This window comes from Eublepharis macularius, chromosome 15 (assembly GCF_028583425.1).
Source record: "Eublepharis macularius isolate TG4126 chromosome 15, MPM_Emac_v1.0, whole genome shotgun sequence".
Classification (NCBI taxonomy): Eukaryota; Metazoa; Chordata; class Lepidosauria; order Squamata; family Eublepharidae; genus Eublepharis; species Eublepharis macularius.
In genome coordinates this window covers 57,683,733-57,702,493 of record NC_072804.1, presented here as the reverse complement: position 1 = coordinate 57,702,493, position 18,761 = coordinate 57,683,733, and the positions used below count along the sequence as shown (strand labels likewise).

General features: G+C 53.5%; 1 protein-coding gene across 3 annotated transcripts; it reads right to left on the bottom strand.

Moving 5' to 3' along the window:
* Positions 1 to 93: 93 nt before the first annotated feature.
* On the bottom strand, positions 94 to 16,233 carry ERCC2 (ERCC excision repair 2, TFIIH core complex helicase subunit). 3 transcript variants are annotated; one of them, XM_054999656.1, is made up of 23 exons: positions 16,133 to 16,233; positions 15,051 to 15,150; positions 14,646 to 14,723; positions 13,652 to 13,714; positions 13,374 to 13,487; positions 12,843 to 12,959; positions 12,195 to 12,311; positions 11,120 to 11,243; positions 10,516 to 10,612; positions 9,908 to 10,041; positions 8,778 to 8,946; positions 8,094 to 8,212; positions 6,739 to 6,808; positions 6,226 to 6,295; positions 5,980 to 6,081; positions 4,626 to 4,689; positions 4,203 to 4,324; positions 3,523 to 3,615; positions 3,145 to 3,217; positions 1,987 to 2,057; positions 706 to 849; positions 450 to 593; positions 94 to 326 (listed from the first exon to the last, which is right to left on the bottom strand). In XM_054999656.1, exons 1-23 carry the CDS (start codon positions 16,135 to 16,137, stop codon positions 234 to 236), a joined length of 2,283 nt encoding a protein of 760 aa, XP_054855631.1. In that variant the 5' UTR covers positions 16,138 to 16,233; the 3' UTR covers positions 94 to 233. The 3 variants fall into 3 exon arrangements, with proteins under 3 accessions (XP_054855631.1, XP_054855632.1, XP_054855633.1); XM_054999657.1 differs by lacking the exon at positions 15,051 to 15,150; XM_054999658.1 differs by lacking the exons at positions 94 to 326; positions 450 to 593; positions 706 to 849; ... (5 more) ...; positions 5,980 to 6,081; positions 6,226 to 6,295 and adding an exon at positions 6,341 to 6,449.
* Between the last annotated feature and the right edge of the window lie 2,528 nt (positions 16,234 to 18,761).

The following is an 18,761-nucleotide window of genomic DNA, read 5'->3' as shown; positions in this document are numbered from 1 at the left end:
ACAGCCTAAACCCTCTGCAATCTCAGTACCTCCCCACCAAATCCTGGTGCGAGGCAAACTAAAGACCGTCGAATTTACAAAAACACTTTTTTATTAGACCAAAACCTCACTCCAAAATCTGAAAAACGGCCCCTGAACGGACTCTGGTCTGCCTCAAGGGCCCCGGTGGAAGCCGCAGAGCCAGCTGCGGAGTTCCTGCCTTCTTCTGGAGGTGGCGGTGCCTCGCCCTCTGCTCATACGTGGTGCGCAATCCCCTGCACTTTATGCAGCATTTCCTCTGACTGCAGCTGCTCAAAGGTGAGCAAGGAGAGGCCCAACTGATCCTCCTGCCAACAGAGAGGGCAAGCAACCTTTTAGGGGTCAGGAGAGCAAGCGCTGAGCCCCCGATCAATGCCCAGGTCACTAAAGGCCCACCATTCCCCTCTGACCTCCCAGAATGCTCCGTTCACCTTGCGGAAGGGCTGGGCCATCTGGCGCAGGAAATACTTGGCGACCTGCACGGCTTCATCCAGAGTCAAGTTGAGGTTGGCATCTGTGATGTGCTCCTGGATCCATCGCGGGAGCTTCCCTCGCTTGTCGGCCCGTGCAAAGCGCTGCAGAGGATGCAGGAGGGCAATGGTGGTAACGGGGAGAAGCTCAAAGAGGGGGCAGCTACTGCCACCCACATAGGAGCCCCCCCCCCAGGAGAGTGCCTCTGCAGCCCACCTTATCGGCAAAGATCATCAAGCCATAGTCGGTCTTTCCCCGGATGGCCCGGCCCATACACTGTGCCGCGTGCCGCATGGCGTCAAACGTCAGGAAGTCGTTTTCCCGGATCTGGAACTGGTCCCTCAGGTATTCCAGCCTGGCCTGGGAAGAGAGGGAGGGAGAGCAGTTCGATGAGGGCCAAATGATAACTCGACAGGGATTGGTTCGGGGGTCGGGCTGCTCCTTCTCTCCCCACACCCTCCATGAAAAGACAGGCTGGAAACGATAAAAAGGACGGAAGTTCAAAATCATTCTCATTTTTCGAATCCTGCCCCCCCCCGGCCCGCAACCCTGCTTGTTTACTGCCCTGTGCAAGGACTCGAGAGCACCCAGAGAGCGCCGGAAGGGACATGCGTCACGGGGGCCCTGCTGGTTCCTTCCCCTTCTCTCCGCCAGCTCATCTTTCCTTGGGGTTAGGAAGAGGAGGAGGGTCCCTCAAGCCAAGCCCTGCAGGCTCTCCTTCTCTGGGGACCACCTAAGACAGCAGTCAAGATTAGCCAACCAGCTGCCTCTGGAAACGGCAGCTAACTAGCTACCACCTCTGTAGCCCCAGCATCTGGTAGCCAAAGGTGCACTGCTGTCGGCCCTGGAGGCTCCACTTGGCTACCGCAGCCAATACATCTCCCTCCGCCTCTGCTCCGTGCCTGTCCGAGCTTGGCTTAAAGCCCTCCCTGATGCCCATCAGCGCTTTCCAAGGCAGCAAATTCCTTAAGTTAATTATGTATTGCATGGCCCGGCTTTTTCTGGCAGCTGAGCTCACCCCCTGCTGCTTGCCGGTGACTCCCTAATCCCTTGCAGGAGTTATGGGAGCGGATCCTCACCCCAGGCTCACAGTCCGGGCTTTATGGCAGGTCAGTGGGCAGAGCCCCTCTTCTACTCAGGCCCTGACCCAGCTGATGGTGTTTTGAAGAAGCTCACGGCTTCAAGGTTTTGCAAAACAAGGGATTTTGGTCCCACCTCAGAGGCTCTTTCTGGGGTGGAGGAGAGGGAAGACGTCCCAAAACTGGGAGTGTGGAGCCCTTTCCTTCCTTGTTTACCTCACAGAAGCATCCGCCAGCCTGGCGGGAAAGGCTGGGCCTCGGAAAAGCCAGCCCAGCGGGGAATCATCTCCAGGAGACGCTGCCAGGGCCGCCTTGCCACCAAGGCCCTTGGAGACTTCTGGAGCTCTGCCAGGGCCTCCACCCTGAGCTGAAGGCAGCACAGCCCAAAGGCATGCAAGCAGAGGCCCTCCCAACCTACCTTCAGGATGCGGCTCTGGGTGTAGACGTAGGGCACCCCAAACATGATCACGGCTCTGCCGTAGTGGTGAACTGTGGGGGGGGAAAGGGCAGAGGTGGAACAGGCAAGCAAGCCCACAGCTGGGTACGGGCAAGAGAGGGCCAAAGGGGGTATGGCTGGCACTGACCTCAAGCCAAAGAGTGTTGAGTGTAAGCCAAGGGGTTGCCCTGGCAAAGGGCCTCCCCCCAAAATGGCCCTTCCCCAGCAAACCCCAGTTAAAGAGCTGCCCTGCCACCTGACAGCAATGCGGATTCTGTGAACCTGGGCAGATCAGGAGAGGGAGGGCAGGAAGGGTTGCGTCAGGGCTTAGTCCTCGTGGCCCCTTCTTTCATGCCCAGAGTAATGCTGATTGCCACCTTAGGGTCAGGAAGCAATTTTCAGCTAGGGATCCTGACGGTGTTTTGCCATCTTCTGGGCATGGAGCAGGGGTCCCTGGGGGTGGGGCGGAGAGGTGGTTGTGAATTTCCTGCATTGTGCAGGGGGTTAAGACCAGCTGACCCTAAAGAGCCCTTCCAACTCTATGCTCCTTCCTTCCTTCCCTCTGCAAAACCTCCAACCCCCCCCCCCCCATGGCAATTGTTGCTTTGACACCCCCTCCCAACCCGCCAGCTCTTCCTTAGGCCTCTGGCTAGACCCCTTCTCCACTCCCGCCTCTGACCCCTATCGCCTCCCACCAGCAGCCACTACTGAATTCATTCTGTGTTCCTCTCGGTGGCTGCCCCAGATCTTTCCAATTGGTTCCTGGATGCTATCTGTGTCAGCGCACAACTCCAAGACCCCCACCCCATATTTATTTGAAGGCTTTGTTCCCCTCCCACCTCAGCATGGCTTTTAGGGCAGCTATGACTGATGTTACACAACCAAAACTAGACACAAATCAAGACTGGTCTAAAAAGGAGGGGGCCAAGGCAGTCGCTGCTTCAAAAAAAATTCAGAGAACACGTTTTAGAAGTTCTCCTAAAAGTCCTTTCCACAATAGCAGCATCAGCTCAAAATAAACGGGGTTGGACCAAGGCCAGGGGGAGAGGGGGCAAAATCAGCCCCAAGCCAACCCAAGGCAGCCGTGCCCGTCCCTGTGGCAGAAGGGGGGGGGCGAGGTGCAGAAAGCAGGGCACTCACCAAAGTCAATCCCTTCGGACACCTTCCCCCTGGCCACGGACAGCAAGATGGCTCCCCGGCCGTTCTCGCAGGCCTGCCACAAAGCACAAACCCAACTCACAAACCCACCTCTCCCTTCATCCACCCTCCATCAAGTGTCGCTTTGCCCAAAACAAGCCAGCACAGAGGTATCAAGGAGCCTTTGCTAGCACTGAGGGGCTGCTCCACAGACAGAGAGACCGACTTAGCTGAGGCCAGTGGCACAAACCTGGCCCCTCTCCTGCCATAAGGACAGATACGCAGACTGCCAACAAGCAAAACAGCGGAGAGGGAGCCACGTGCCCTTCCTCCACCCACGCCAGGCCGACACCCAGCTGCCCTCTCCCCCCGGCCACCCACCTCCTGATACTTCTCCAGCGCCATGCTGGTCTCTGCTCCATCCTGAGTCTCGATGAAGAGGAGTTTGTTGCGCTGGATGTTCTCCAATATTCCCTTTGCGGGCCAGAGAGGAGAGAGGGGCAGGGGGGCGAGGGGGGATTAAAGGCAGGTTTCGATATAAAACTAGCAGTGGAAGAGGTCCCGCAAAGACTTGGGGCAAGACAACGCTTGTGCTTAGGAGGAGGAAGTCCACAGAGAGTGCAAAGTCAGCCCCCGTTCTGTCTCCCCAAAGAGAAGCAAGTGGGGAGCAGGAGGAGGAAGATGCCCGTCTGCCAAGCCCCACACTCCACCGTGGCTTGTGGCTGCTCACTCCGGACTACCAGCCCCCGCCCCCCCTGGAACGGAGGAACGAGAGGTCGGATGGGGGTGGGACTGGAGGCCTCTCTGCTGGCTCGGCCGTCTCGTGCAAGCTGGCCATTTAAACTCCCTGGCACAAACAGTGTACTCTTCCGGACGGCCTCAAAAGAAAATCCTTCAGGGAAAACTGGTTTTCATTTGGAAGCCCCGCTGGAAAAGCCGACAGTCCCCACCCTGCCTGCCTGCCTGCCTGCCTCCATCACGTGCCGCCCAGCCATCTCTGGAGAGCAAGGTCTGCCTCCCCAGCCCAGCCCAGCCCAGCCATTCCTCCCTTGTCCGCTCACCTGCTCATACCACGAGGCCACAATGTTCTCCATGTACTGGTAGCTCGTGAAGAAGGCCACGATCCCGTCTGGGACAACAGCAGACATCTCCAGGAGCAGGTTGCCATAGTTGCGGATCACAGCTGCCAGAACACCGAGGGCCGTTTCTAGCGGGGAGGGAGGGGCGCTGCTTCCCTCCCCCTCCCCAGCCTGAGCTGCCACCCAAGTCCTGCCCCCAGCTGAGCCCAGACCCGCCCCCCTTGGCGCAAGTCACATGGCCTTCTCTTGGCCCAGCCAAGCTCTCCCCTCCTGGCTGCTGTACACCTAGCCCGTTTCTCAGGGCGAAGAGGGTGTGCAAAAGGCTAGGGCCCTGGGCCCAGCAAAAGACTGGAAGGAGCGGACCTACAACTGGGAATCAGAAGGCAGGCCGAGAAGAACACTCACCAATGTCCTCACGGGTCTCAAACTTGGAGCTGATGGCTACCTGGTCATTCCCTCGCCCCACAATCTGAAAGGGAAACAAAGGCATGGGGAAGCTGTCCTTTTGCCAAAGGGGCAACCAGGTGGGGCTAGCCGACAGGAACAGTGACGTGGGCTACTAGCCTGTTTCCAGTTCAAGAGGCCGGTTATCTCCTGGTGAAGCCCTTCCCGGCTGGAGGCCCTCCTGTCTGAAGGACCATCTCCTCCCATAGCCTGTGCCTCAACTACAGCCTTCTGGCTGCTCCTCCACTGCCTTCAACCAGAGCCCGTGCCTTCTCCATGGCAGCTCCTGTTTTGTGGGAAAGGTTCCTTGAGGAGGTGAAGGAGCATTCTCTCAGCAAGGCCCCGCAAGGCCGTCTTATTTGCCAGGACTTCCAAGGGGGTATTAACAGCAAGCGCCTATGGGCGGGGGGAAGGAGGACCTGGGAGTTCATTCTATTAGCTTTAAACTGTAATGTTTTAATTGTGACTTGGAAGCCATGAGGGAAAGAGGGATATAACCCGGAGATTCTTGGGCCATGCGCTGTTCCCCTCTCCTCCACAATCCTTGCTCCCCGTGCTTAAGGACCAGCCACTTGCACCAGGCCCAGGGGCAGAGCTTCGCGTGGGAAGGTTCTGGGCTCAGTTCTGGGCTCATGTCCAAGGGGAGGCGCTGGCCTCCGGGTCAACAGCTGCGATCCAGGCTGGCCCCACGTCAGACCTCGATGGCCTAAGGTGCGCCACTGCCTCACATCGTATTCTAGTTATTGCGGGGATAGCTGTATTCCAAGGGTGTCTCCAATTGCGTGCGAAGGGCTCAGAAGAGCGGAAGAGCTACGAGAATGCACAATATTCCTCTGCATCCTCTCTGTCCTGGGCCTTGGAGAGCTGGGACCGTTCGAGCCACCTTTGCCTCTGGGCTTCGGACCCCATCGAGACCGAGGATCACGTTTCATTGTGAACATCGGCCGTCATTTCAGGATCTCTGGCTCCTTCCTAGTCTGAGCAAATACCAACTCGTCAATGAGCCCCGAGCAGGATCCTTTTTGCCCTGCAGTTACACAAGCTGTTGCCAAGTTTTTATCCACAGTAGCACCTTTGAGTCCTTCTTTTGTTATGCACTGACAGGATAATTATTGTTTCTTATTGATACCTGATCTGTGATTTTAGAAATATTGAACTGTTTGGTTCAAGACCTCGGGTCGAAGGAACTCATTGTTAATAAAGGAAAGGGGACAAGTCTGAGACCGCTCCATGCCGGGCAGCCTTGCAACGCAGCCAGCCGCCCTCGGGTCCCATCTGCAACAGACCGGCTCTCTTTTGGGTCTCCCTCACTCACCATTGGGCACAGGCATGTTCTGGCGAGGGTCATGGTGAAGGTAGCCATGGTAACAGGCCGGAAGTCCAGGATCTTTGGGTAGATGTCCAGCGGGGAAAGGGTCTGCATCAGAAAAGGGGGGCGGTTGGTAGATTGTCCCACCACCCCACTCCCAATTCCCATGCAGAAAAACAAACATTCAGGCTTCAAGGCAAAGGCCCTGCTGAAGAGGATAAAGCAGCACCCCCCCCCAAAAAAGACCCTTACCCCTGAGGTGATGACGACTGACTGGAACCTCTCAAAGACGGGCTTGATAGCAATGGAGGCGTCCATGCAACTGGGGAGAAAAGGAGGCAGAGGGGCGAGGGCAGCTTGTTCTCCACTCCCTTTAGCCCAAAGGACGGCGCTCGCAGCTGGGTTTAGAAAAGAGGACCTGCTAGCCCCACCCCCCCAGAACCACGGGCTGGAAAGGCTTCTACCTGCTCTTTGCCCTAAAAAAATTGCAAAGAAGAAAAATTGAGAGCACCAGAAAAAGATTCTCCAACAAGGAACTGCCGAACTGAGCAGGCAAGGCAACTAAATAGAGCCTCCAAGCTCAGGGGCAGTTCCAAACACCAGGCGCAAGCAAAAGGAAATGGCTCGTCCTCTTCATGCTCAATTGTTTTCCTTCTTCAGCTCCGCAACAGGACTTTTTTGAAACTGGGGGTGGGGAAGACTGACCTCGGCCTGTCCCCAAAGTGCGGTGAGGCTCACAGGACTGTGAGCCACGGCAACTCTCACCTGAAGTGCAGGATCGGGTTGGCGATGGTGGGCGTCCGGTCATCGAAGGGTTCTATGAGGATGGTGCAGCCTGGGAGAAGAGAAACAGAGCGGATGGGGGGGGGTGAGTGTGCGCGCGCATGCACGAGCAAGAGGAAGCGCAGGCACAAAGCCGGCCTGCAGCCAGCTCCGATTCAATCTGGATTCTCCCTACGGGAGAACGGCGCTTCCTGAGAAATACATTTTCCTTTTTAAGAAAAGGGACATGCCCAAGTTTCTCATCCTCCTTGCTGTCTTATGGAGTCAAGCGGCCCTTGCTGTCGTTTTGCAAACCATCAACGATTTCTTGCTTGGGCTCTATCTGAAACAATTTGCTGTTTTCTTACGCAGTTTATGAATTGACAATTAATGTCTAAAAGTATACAGGCATGGGCCTTTGGCAGGGCCAAATGTTTAACCTATACATTTCCTAAACCAACATGCCAGGCTTTGCGGATACTTAGTCCAGAGCCAAGCCTGACTTTGCTGTGGGGTTCTATGCTTCCAGGATACCAGGGGGGAAGCAAAACCTTCTGCCACAAGAGCTGAGGAAGAAAAATTAAGCTTCTTGAAGGTGATGGGATTGAGTTGGCCTCACAGCTAAGCACTTAAGAGACTTAGGGGGTATTTATATGCTGTGGCGAGGTCTCGCACACGCACAGAGCCCACACCCGTCTCCTCTTTGCCCGACAGTTTTGCCTCAGGAAGGAGCGCAAATGCCCAATGCCTGTGGCTCCCCAAGGAACATTTGGCAGGGCCGAGGGTGCGGGGAGAGAAGCAGTTAGCTGAGCAGCACAGGCAGAGCTGAAAACACCGGGCTCGGTCTGGAGACGGGGCTCCGGAACCAGCTTGCAGGGCAACAGCTCAGCCCTGGAGAAGGAAGAGCCTCTGAGCGTGTGCCCAGCGGCCTTTCCTTTTCACTGAATCTCGAGTGGGATGAGGTCAGGGAGAAGCAACTTGCCAGCAGCCTCAATTCTGGCCCCAGTTCCTTTAGAAAAATGAGACCTCTCCACCAATGGGACCCAAGCTGACCCCCTGCAACCTGCATGCGTTAAGCAAAGCTAGCCCAGCTGCAGGGGACCTTTCGTTTTGCATAATTTCTTTCTCTCCTGCCAGGTCTGGGGATGGGCAAAGAGTGAGGCAGGTACTGAAGCTGCTGTGTGCCTGCACGCAGGCACGCACGCACGCAGGCACACACACATTTAGGCAGCTTTCTGGCTTCTGAAACAGCCCCAGACCTTTACCAGTGTGTTGGGAATCATGTGGGCAAGAAATGGGGCTTTTTAATAACACAAAGTGGAAGGAGAGCTGCTATAATTGACAGCTGCTTCTCTTACCCTTGGAGTAAGTGCTAACCAACGTGGCGAAGTTGGAAATAAGAGTGATGGGGGAAAAATCGGATATGTCCGCTATTTCCAATGTGCGAAGGAGGGATTGTAGCCGCTCAGAGCAGAACCTGGGAAGAAGACAAAGACCCCCAGAGCATTTCTGAGTGCCTCAGAGGCACTGTGGACGAGGTTAGGGCGTAGACTACTTGGTTTAGTCGCCCAATTTCTGCCCACTACACCTGACTGCCCAGTTTACCCTTCCATGGAAGGTGCTGCATTCTCAGTACCTCTGGGCCCCACCAAAGTTGGAACTAAACGCTAGTTTGGGAAAATCGGTGGGGAACCCTGGGGCGGCACCCCTCACCCCAACTTGCTCAGAGGCGGCTTTGGGGCCCCAGAGCCAAGATTTCAACACTCTTCCTCAGAGCCGGTTCCACAAATGCCAAACTGGATGCCCCAAACCTGTCGGCTTCTCTGGAGAGAGTTACGGGAGTTCTGGGTTCAGGGCCCGTTTCCCAACGGCCAGGACTCCCCACCATAGCCAAGAACGCAAAACTTGACCTCTGCCAGGACAGACATTCCCCCAAATGCCACCCTGGCGCACGAGGCCCCCAAAGGACAGCAGAAGGCACAAAGGGGCAGATGTCCTGGGGAGGGGAGAGCCATCTCCAGAGAGCCCCCCCACCCACTTACTGGAGGGGTTTGCGTTCAATGCAGACCTTCTCAAAGACATCTTTCAAAAATGAGGGGGGGCTCTCCTGGACCACGTGGTGGACCCGCAGGCGGGACTTCAGGTACTCCAGGAACCGCTTCAGGAAAGCCACAAAGTGTTCTGCTGTCCGGATATTCCCCGGCACGGCCTCTGCAAGAAGGCAACCCACTCCAGTCAACGCCACTGTCCTTACGCAGCTGGCATCCGCAAGAGGAGCAATGCGCTCCAGAGCAGGCAACAGCTGCAGAGCTGCACGTGCCCCAGCTGGCCCCACAACACGTCAGGAAAGGTCTTGGATGGATCAGGCAAAGCCGCCCCATCATCCTAGTTCAGCAGCAGCCGGACAGGAAAACTCCCAAGCACAGAGAGATGCGACAGCCAAGCCCCCTCCAGCATTCTGAGATATGGCCTCAGACAACGGAGGTCCCACGTGGCTGCCATGACTAACAGACCTCTCCCACTCTACGAGTGTGTCTAACCCTGGGGAAAAGCGGTCTGACATTTTGGCAACTTGTCTCCAGCTCTTAAAACTAGGGCAGCGCCAATCTCATCCAGCCAACAGAAACAAGACCAAAGATGGCACAGGGTGGCTCTCGGCATCTCCGAGTTAAGAGTCTCTTCTGAGGCCCACCTCTCCCTGCACACACACCGCCCCTGGACTTCAAAGGTGAGACAGACGGCCACCGGAGGCAGGGCTTTTCCAGTGCCCCCCACCCCCGGAGGCCAGCCTGGTCCCTCCCTCTTGTTCTTCTATGAGCCGGGCCAATGTTTCTCTTGACCAGCTTGCAGCTGAGGGCTCCCATCTTTCTGAGGTGTCTCACAGTCAGCTCCTAGCCCGGGGCTTGATTCATTAATATATTTTGCACTGCTCTGCTTAATGCCCTAGCTCTTTTAACTGACCCGGCCTTTTTATTGCCGTCTTTCTTTTATTCCACTTGGGTGGCTGTTTATGGGCTTGCAGTACTGCATGATTTCTTTTATTGCATGGATTGGTTTTGTGTAATTGGTCTAGTTGTGAGCTGCCTCAAGCAGACAGCATACCGATTTCCCAAGTAAGTAAATCAATACTAAACCTTCCAAAAGAGAGACACAAAAGCAAACACACAAACACCTTGGAGGACCTCATCTGGCAGCACTGGGTTGGCCAGATAGACGTCTGTTTCCCGGGCGACGTTGGCCTCCCGGAGCCCCTCCACTAGGCGGCGGTACTCCTCCTTCAGCTTCTGGGCATCCGTGTCCTTGATCCTGGACACAGGAGTGTCGGGTGTCAGTTGTGGGCACAACCAGGGGGTGGAACAGCATGCCAATGGGCAGGGCTGCGCGTGTGCCACAATGCCAGGGAAGGGAGGAAAACCAGGGGGCAGAGAATGCCAGCTCCCGGGAATCTGGACTTTTGTTTATATTAAAGCAAGTTGCTAGCCCTTATGACTACCCAAGTATGCTTGTAGGTGTGTGGGCGATTTCCTTTTTTCAGATATTAATGTCCCACACACTCTCCCCAAGGGAGGGTTACGCCCGAGACGCCAACGGAGGGCCACAGGACAAGACTTCCAGTGGTCGGGGGGGGGGGGCTTCATTGCCCTAAGCAGGCAAAAGGAGAGAACGTGTAATTTGCCTCACGGGATTGGGCTTTTCTTGTGGCAGAATTTCTTACTTTGAGCACACCCAGCCCTGCCTACAGGGCCACAGGGCCAGCCGGAGGAATTTCTCCTCACTCACTTCTGGATGGTGGCTTGAAGAGTGGCCACGTTCCCCTGGCAGCGGTCCAGCGTCTTGCGCGTGATGTTGACTCCCATGGAATCAATGCAGACATTATCTACAGAGGAGGAGGCAACTAGGTGAGAGTCAAGTCATCCCAAGTAGGCTGTATCTCCCACAAGTTTCTGGCTGTAAAAGTCCTGCCTGAGGAGGGGATGAGCCGAGACACCAGTTCACCGACTCACAGCCCCCAGCCAACAGCTGATTGGGGCAGGAGGGTTTGCTCTCTGCTGCCACTTCTCCTCCCCTCTGAACTGGGACGCCCCATCAGCCAGGAAGCCTGCCTCTCCATCTCCAACCGCCGCCAGCCATCCCAACATGCCCCAGAAGTTTGCCAAGGGAGCCCCCAGTGGAAAGAGTTACTCCATTTGACCCCAGAACCCAGCAGGCAGTGCTGTCTTGCCTCTGAGCGTGGAGGGTCAGTTCTTAGCCAGTCTGACAGAACTGCAGGGTCTTGCAAAGCCCCTTAATGCGGCTTGCCACAGGCCGGCGGGCTGTGAGGTGAAGGAATACAAGAGAGCAAGACAGACGAGACGTATTTGCCCCCCTGCCAAACTCCCCGTACCGATATTGTGGGCCTCGTCGAATACAACCACAGATTTCCTGGCCAGCTCTTTGGAGACCAAGCTGGCAATCTTGGGGTCCAGGAGATAGTGGTAACTGTACACCACCACATTGGCATGAAGGATCTAGGGGGAAAGAGAAGAGTCCAGGTGGGGCAGGCGCCTCATTCGCACTGGAGAAAAGCTCACATGTTGGCACTGGTCTGGGGGGGGGGGGCAGGCAGAGAAAGGTGCTTCTCCAGTCCTCGAAAACGCACAAAAAATCCAACCCCCGCTTCAAAAAGCTGAGTAACACCAGAATGTGTAATCAGCAACTCCAGCTAAGAAAGACAGTGCGATTTCTTTAACAGATGCAAGCTTTCATGTCACAAAGGAAGGCTCAACAGGCACAGAAGAAAGGAAATGAGATGTTAGAGCTCTGTTAGAGCCGTGTGTGCGCCACGCTGAAAAACTGAACATTTCAACGCCTGGATAATCCAGATTCTATACCCTGCACTCATTATGCAAACTGAACATAGTTATGATGGGGGCAAATACACTGAATCCCCCTCCCCATTTACTCAGCCACCACTGGCTTCTGACATTTCAACTATACTGTCCATACAGTGCCCAGTCTATGTCTACATTTGTGAGATCCAGACCCTTGCTTTTTTTAAGAAAAAAAAGTGGGGGGAATGGGATTAGATTCTTATAAAATTGCTATTTGCAATCACAACGACATTCTTCATTTTTCTGTGGACCAACACAAGAAATCCTGCTACCCATTTTGTGGCAAGGGGGAAGTCAAGATGTCTCCCTGGCCTGGGTATTTGAGAGCTAGTGCGACATAGCAATGAGAGGGCTGCAACAGGATCTGGGACACCCAGACGCCAACCTCCACTCTGTCACAAAATCTTGCTGGATGACTCTGGACCAGCCCCACACTCTCAGCCTACTCTACCTCACAGGGTTGTTGTGAGGATAATATGGAGAAGGGCAGAACGATGTAAGCTGCTTTGGGTTCCCGTTCAGGAGAAAGACAGGGCAGAACAGAAACAAATATAAATAAAATAAAACTCAGTGCTTCGGCCACGTTACCGAGTATCTGGCGAGGAAATAGGGGCACCAGCCCTTCTGCCGGCCGTAGGCCTTCAAGTCGTCCAGGTTGTACACGCCATATGGAAGGGGCACTTGCCGGCCGTGGGCATCAAACTCCTGCCAGGGAATAAGCGAGCGGCAGTTGTAAAAAAGTTCAGTCCAGCGACAGTGGTGTCTGTCCTCTACTGTGGGCTGGCATGAGACTCATCACAAAGCAGGGCCGTAGCCAGGGTCCGAACACACACATGCAAGCAACACCAGCCCTTGCAACCCGTGGATCGGAACCGAACGAAAAGTGTTCCTTGATGTGCCCCCTCCCCAGACCTGCAAGGCTGCTCATCTGCGACTTATCTGTATTTCATCTTCCAGTATCACTGACCGCCCCCCCCCCCCCATTCAGCTCACCCAGGGGGACAGGGGTTGGGGAGGAGGAGAAATAGGCACACATGACCCAAGAAAGGGGCCGCTTTCCTGGTCAACGGAGCCCCAACTACACAGGGAAATCTCCACCATGCCGAAAATCAGGTCAACCGTCTTACCTTCACACACACACCCCCCCCCAGACAACCAGTTTGGGACCATAAAAAGGACAAGGGAGCCTGATTCTGCCCAACCCATCCACCCCCTAGGACCTGTAGCAGCTCCTACCTCAAAGAAGCGGCAGAAGGGGACGCTGTCATCCTGCTGGTGCTGTGCTCGCACGTACGAGGCAGTCAGACTGAAGCATTTCCCATCCACCTCCTTCCCAAAGCGAAAGGCGCTCACCTAGGAGAACAAAGGGGGTGCCTGCCTGTGGTGCCTGCCTCTTGGGCCCAGGTGCACAGGCCAAGCTCTGCCCCAAAGCTCTTATTTCCCTCGACTGATGTCCTGCCCCCGCCCCCCCCCCAAGACACAAGGAGCTGCCTTGAACACACAGACAACCTTCAGGCCCGCAGGACTGTGTATGGCTGGGATCACAACACTGGCTGCATGAAACAGAAGTGAGGGAACTGAGGAGAGGGAGTTGCCTCCAAAGTGTGTGTGAGAGCTCCAGAGGCCCTGTCCTGTGATCGAGGGGGAGCAGCAGCTGGACTAGACCACAGGCCAGGACACACCCAAGTGGCCCCCTGCACAAACCTCACTGGCGGGTGCAGGCTTTGCATGCTGGGGGTGGCAATGGAGTGCCTGGTTCCCACTCACCTCCGGGTGGATGCAAAGGTTCTTCCTGGAGCTGAGCGCCAGGCCCAGGAAGGGCAGCTTCTCCCCTGTCTGCTTCTCGTGGAAGTCTAGGAGTTTACGCAGCTCCTCAATCACCTGGGAGAGATGCCAGAGCGGTGGGAAAGCCTTCTTCAGCCCTGGCTGCGGGGCCGAAACCCACCTCCCAGCAGCAGAACACAGGCCAGGCAGAGACACTCGGCCCAGCCTCCCCACACTTCTCCAGCCAGCCCTTCCTCCACACGCAATTGGGCAGCAGTTACCTTCTCAATCTCTGGCACAGTTCTGGAGCAGTAGATGAGTTTGGAGACCTCCAGAGGGTGTGCCTGGGGGAGAGAAGAAAGGCAGGTGCCTGGCAGGCTCCCTTGGGGCAGGGGGACGGCCACAACGGGGGGGGGGGGGTGTTTTGTTTCGAGGGGAGCTGTGGGTAGCCGCAAGGGGCCAGGAGGATCTCCTCAAGGGACCACGTGGACCACATGCAGAGCCAGATAATTTGGCCACGGAGACCGCACCATGCACATCTCGGAGTACTGTTTTCCTCATACTCCATGTGTCTGATTCCTGATATTTTTAAGAATATAGAAAGGACTTGTTTATCATTCAGGGTTTCTTGTTTTTGTAAGACTAGATATTAATTCCGGTGTCTAGTGTCAAAAAAGCTACTTTTATGTTACAAGAAGTTTATGTTCTTTTATAACAACAACAACAACAACAACAACAACAACAACAACAATATTCAATTTATATACCGCCCTTCAGGACAACTTAATGCCCGCTCAGAGTGGTTTACAAAGTGTGTCATTATTATCCCCACAACAAAACACCCTGTGAGGTGGGTGGGGCTGAGAGAGCTCTGAGAGAGCTGTGACTGACCCAAGGTCCCCCAGCTGGCTTCAAGTGGAGGAGTGGGGAATCAACCCCGGCTCTCCAGATTAGAGTCCCGTGCTCTTAACCACTACGCCAAACTTTTGTGGTCCACCCAGAGTTTACTGAATAGAGAACACACAGAGAGATGTGCTAACAGCAGATCACAAACACAAGTGTATGTTTTCAGCAATGCTGAAATAATTTTGGAGTTTATTTAATGACGCTGTAATAATATTTGGGATGTATGCAGTACTGAAGTGCACAAAGCATTCTGACAGTATTCCGACATGCGAGACAGTCAAGCCATTCTCCCTAAACCCCCAACGAGACAGTCTGTGGTGAAGGAAAGATCCGATTCCAGACATGTGATGCAGCCCAAGGCATACTCACTCTCTGATAGGCCAAGATGAGCGAAAGAAGGGAGATAGTCTTCCCAGTGCCTGATGGCATTTCCAGCACGCCATGACCCTAACAGAAAAAAAAGAGAGTCGCTTGTAACAGCATGTACCCATATCATCTTCCTAGCCCCATCAGATGGCTTTAGAAAAAGACAAATTCCTGCAAGCCAACGTTCACTTTTGAGGAATTGGGGAGGGAGTCCTAACTCTTCCGCCCAAGTGTTGACTTTCCAAGTCCCTGGGAGCATTGCTGCAATCCAACACCATCCGGCCTCAGCAACTTCCCTGGAACTCTCTCTGAACACCCCTCTCCTTCGCCTGTGCATGAAAGAAGCACCGTGCTCCCCTTCTGGCCGCACGTGAACCCCACCCCCACCCCTGCCTGCTTTTGACAGACCTTAGCATCTAACGTCCTCTTCAGCTCCAGCATGTATGAATACTGTTCGGGGTAGATGTAGTCGTGTGGGAAATAAACGAGCAACCCATCTATATTCAGCCTGGGGGGGAAAACAGCACAGGCCGCAGAAAGTGAGAACGGAATTGCCTACGGGCTGCCCTCACCCAAAGTCAAGCTTCTAGCCCTCATGTTCTAGGAGCTTAGAGCCTCCATCTTTGACAGCCTTTATTTCCCAGCTCTTCAGGCTGTTTCCTGCATGGCCATTGATTCTCCCCCTGCCATCCTCCGCCGGCAGCACTCAGGATCTGCGAGGCATGTGAGCTCTGCCACTGGGTGCGCCTGCGCATACACACGAGCGATGCGGCTCCAGCCAACGCAGAGTCTCTGGGTCTGCAGCTGCACACACCACCGCTCTGAACTCTTCTGTATCAACAATGCTCTTGGAGGGGGGGGGGCTGGGATGCATTGCAGCTGCTCTCATATGAGAAAGGCTTACTCAAAAGTAAGTCCCATTGCAATCAATAGATTATACCCCCAGATCTGCCTGGCCAAGATTATTTTCATACTTAATCCCAGGTAAATACAGCGAGGGGGGTGCAACCCTATGTACACTTACCTGTTTAAGGCAAGGGGTTTACTTCTGAGTAAGGGCTGAAAAGGAGCAGGTTGCTGTGCCAATCAGCTGGACCCTGGCTACTGCCCACGTGCTCAGCAATGCAGGGCCAAGCTACACATGACGAATGACACTTGAACAGCAAGTGTATTTCTCCCTGTTCACTTGCCCTCCACTCAATCCACTCGCCGTTCAAGTGTCATTTGTCATGTGTAGCTTGGCCCGCAGTCTCTGTTAGCCCAGCTCTCTGCTGCCTGCTCCAGCAAACACCCCCTTACCTAACTGGAACCGGCCCTCCAACTCAACCAATAGCCTGGATACTTTTCAGCAGACCTCCCCCCACCCCCGGGATCTGCCATTTTGGCCCCGGCAAAAAACTCCACCATGCAATACCTCCCAATTGCCCTGGGCTCTTTTCACACACCCCTCATCCCGGTGGTATTTCCCAGCCTCCCCCCCCCCCCCTCACTTCATGGTCTCTTCCGCTCTCCGCAGCTTCAGCCGCGCCGAGCGGCAGTTCTCTCCCCGGTCGTGCACAGCCCGGCGCACCTTCGCTTCTTTCCTACACACTCCCGCCCCTTTCAAGCTCTCACGCGCTACTGGCCACAAAGACTGGCCCTTCTGCTCAGTCATTGGCTAATCTAAAAAGAGTACGCCTTCTTCCTCCAAGCAGGGTTGGTTCTAACTGTTCCCAAGTGAGTTCGACTACACTGCGCACAGACATTAGAAGCCGCTTAGGAGCTGATACAACCTCTACGGGTAGGGCGAAGCAATCGAGCCCAGAGTAAATGGCCCGGGACCGTTCTTGAGCGTCAGCAATCGTCGGGCAGCTCAAGACGCTTCGTGGGGCGGGAGGGGCGACCGGGGGCGGCGGCTGCAGCGTTGCGGGCGGAGGGAGGTGGAAAGGCGTTCAGATGCAAAGGAGCCATCGGTCTGCAAAGAAGTCCTCTAAAGAGACCTGACCTGGATAGCCCATAAGAGCCCGATCTTAGGAGCCAAGCAGGGTCTGCCTTGGTTAGTAGTTGGGTGGGAGGCCTCCAACAAAGGCCAAGCCTGCAGAGGCAGGCAATGGCAAACCGCCTCTGCTAGTCTCTTGCCATGAAAACCCCAGCAGGGGTTGCTATAGGTCTCGTCTGTAGGCATTTTATTGCGATTTGTAGTCTTGCAAGAACCATCTCTCGATTTTCTTTCTTTTAAGGCAGACTCAGAGTTTGACACGATTTGCAAGACTTCTCGGTCGTTACTCCCGCGTCGTGGACCGCTGTACCTCCAGCGTTCCCCAGACGTGTTTGTTTATTCTCGACTCGAGTGCCTCCCAATAAAGGATACATTAGGACGGTGCACTGATTTTGAATCGCTGTCTTAGGGTGGCTGATAATTTGTTTTGTGTTTCAGTCGCTGATGTTTTGCGGTTTTCAATGTTTTCTGCAGGCACCTTGGTTTTCGAAAGCAAGTAAGGCTGGATACAAACAATCTGAGTAAACGTGTGAATTGTTGAGAAAGCTTATTTCGCAGAGCTCTTTGACGCAGATACTGATTTTCCACATGGGTGGGGTAGAAACCCAACATTCATAAGATCAGAAACGCATGTTGACTTTATTCATAGGCCTTCAGGCAAACGAGGAGAGGAGGAAAGGTCAGCCTGTTCTTACAAATGAATCACAACAAACAAACAATTCCGGGAATATATATTCAATTATCAATTTTTTATATATATTTAGTGCATAAGTGCAAAGTGTGGTTACATAAATATATACATTAATAAATATACAATAAATGCAATAAAAATATCTGATATCTCTGTCTCAACATGCAATAAATACAATAAAAGTCAAAAATCGTATCCTGGTTGTTATGAAAAATCATGATTTCTGTCTGTCAATCCATGCGTGTTGTGTACTGAAGTTGAATTAGAATGGCGTAAGCAGCAATATTTGAGTTACCAGTGAATTGGGGGCCGTCCATATTTAATTGTGCCCATGAAGAAGTATGTTATATACAAAGGGAATTGTATAAATATGCAAACATAATCCTGTCGGCACCTTTGGAATAATTTTCAGTTTGGACTGGAGCTTCCCAGCACTCACATCGGAACTCTATATATGGAAATTTTGTATGCTGCTATATCTTCACCATATATAGCCTATGGACATTGACTTTCAAAAAATCATTTTCAAAAATCTTTTTCATAACAACCAGGATACGATTTTTGACTTTTATTGTATTTATTGCATGAGGCAGAGATATCAGATATTTTTATTGTATATTTATTAATGTATATATTTATGTAACCACACTTTGCACTTTGCACTTATGCACTAAATATATATAAAAAATTGATAATTGAATATATATTCCCGGAATTGTTTGTTTGTTGTGATTCATCACTATCCGGGCAGATTCCCTTGGTTTGTGTTGTTCTTACAAATGGGCATATCCTGTGATATCACAAAGTCACACAATATCACAAAATGACATACATTTGCTTCCATGAAACAATTGGCTCAGAAGAACAGTGATGGTGGTAGCAAAGCTACTTTGGAGCAAACAAGAACCTTACTCTTCCCCACTGCACTAATATCTTTCAATGCCAGTAAAGATAAGGAGAATCTTCCCTTTTCAACACAGTCCTCATGAATCCCATCAACAGCAACTTCTGAGATTTCCCCAGGAAATAAATATCTCCTTTTTGCAATCGGAAGTCTCAACAGCTAGGAATGGAGACATTTAACAAAATATGTCCCAGTTTAAAGCAACCTCCATTTGTGACAGACTACAGACCTTGTGTGTTGCTTTCGGCAAGCAAGACTAGGTGGTGATGTTTGAGAAAGGGATCCAGACCCACACATACAAAGCGCTCCGGGCCATTCTGGGCAAGGAGAGTACTCCGTCCTGCTCCTTCCCTGAACAGCCACGAACATCTCTCTGCAAAGCTAGGGCTGCTCTTAGACGTCACCCACCAAACTCAGCCGCCACATGGCCCAACTCTCCTGCTCCTCCTAAGAATAAAGGGTGACCTTGGGCCAGTCACAGTTCTCTGGCGCTCTCTCAGGCCCACCCACCTCACAGGGTGTTTTGTTGTAGGGATAATAATGGCA

Excerpts from the sequence above, each read along its gene's own strand:
- ERCC2 (XM_054999656.1), bottom strand. Across the intron at positions 13,715-14,645 it reads TCATCTTGGCCTATCAGAGA|GCACACCCTCTGGAGGTCTC; the intron begins GTGAGTATGCCT and ends TCTCTCCCCCAG. Across the intron at positions 3,616-4,202 it reads TGGCCTCGTGGTATGAGCAG|GGAATATTGGAGAACATCCA; the intron begins GTGAGCGGACAA and ends TGGCCCGCAAAG.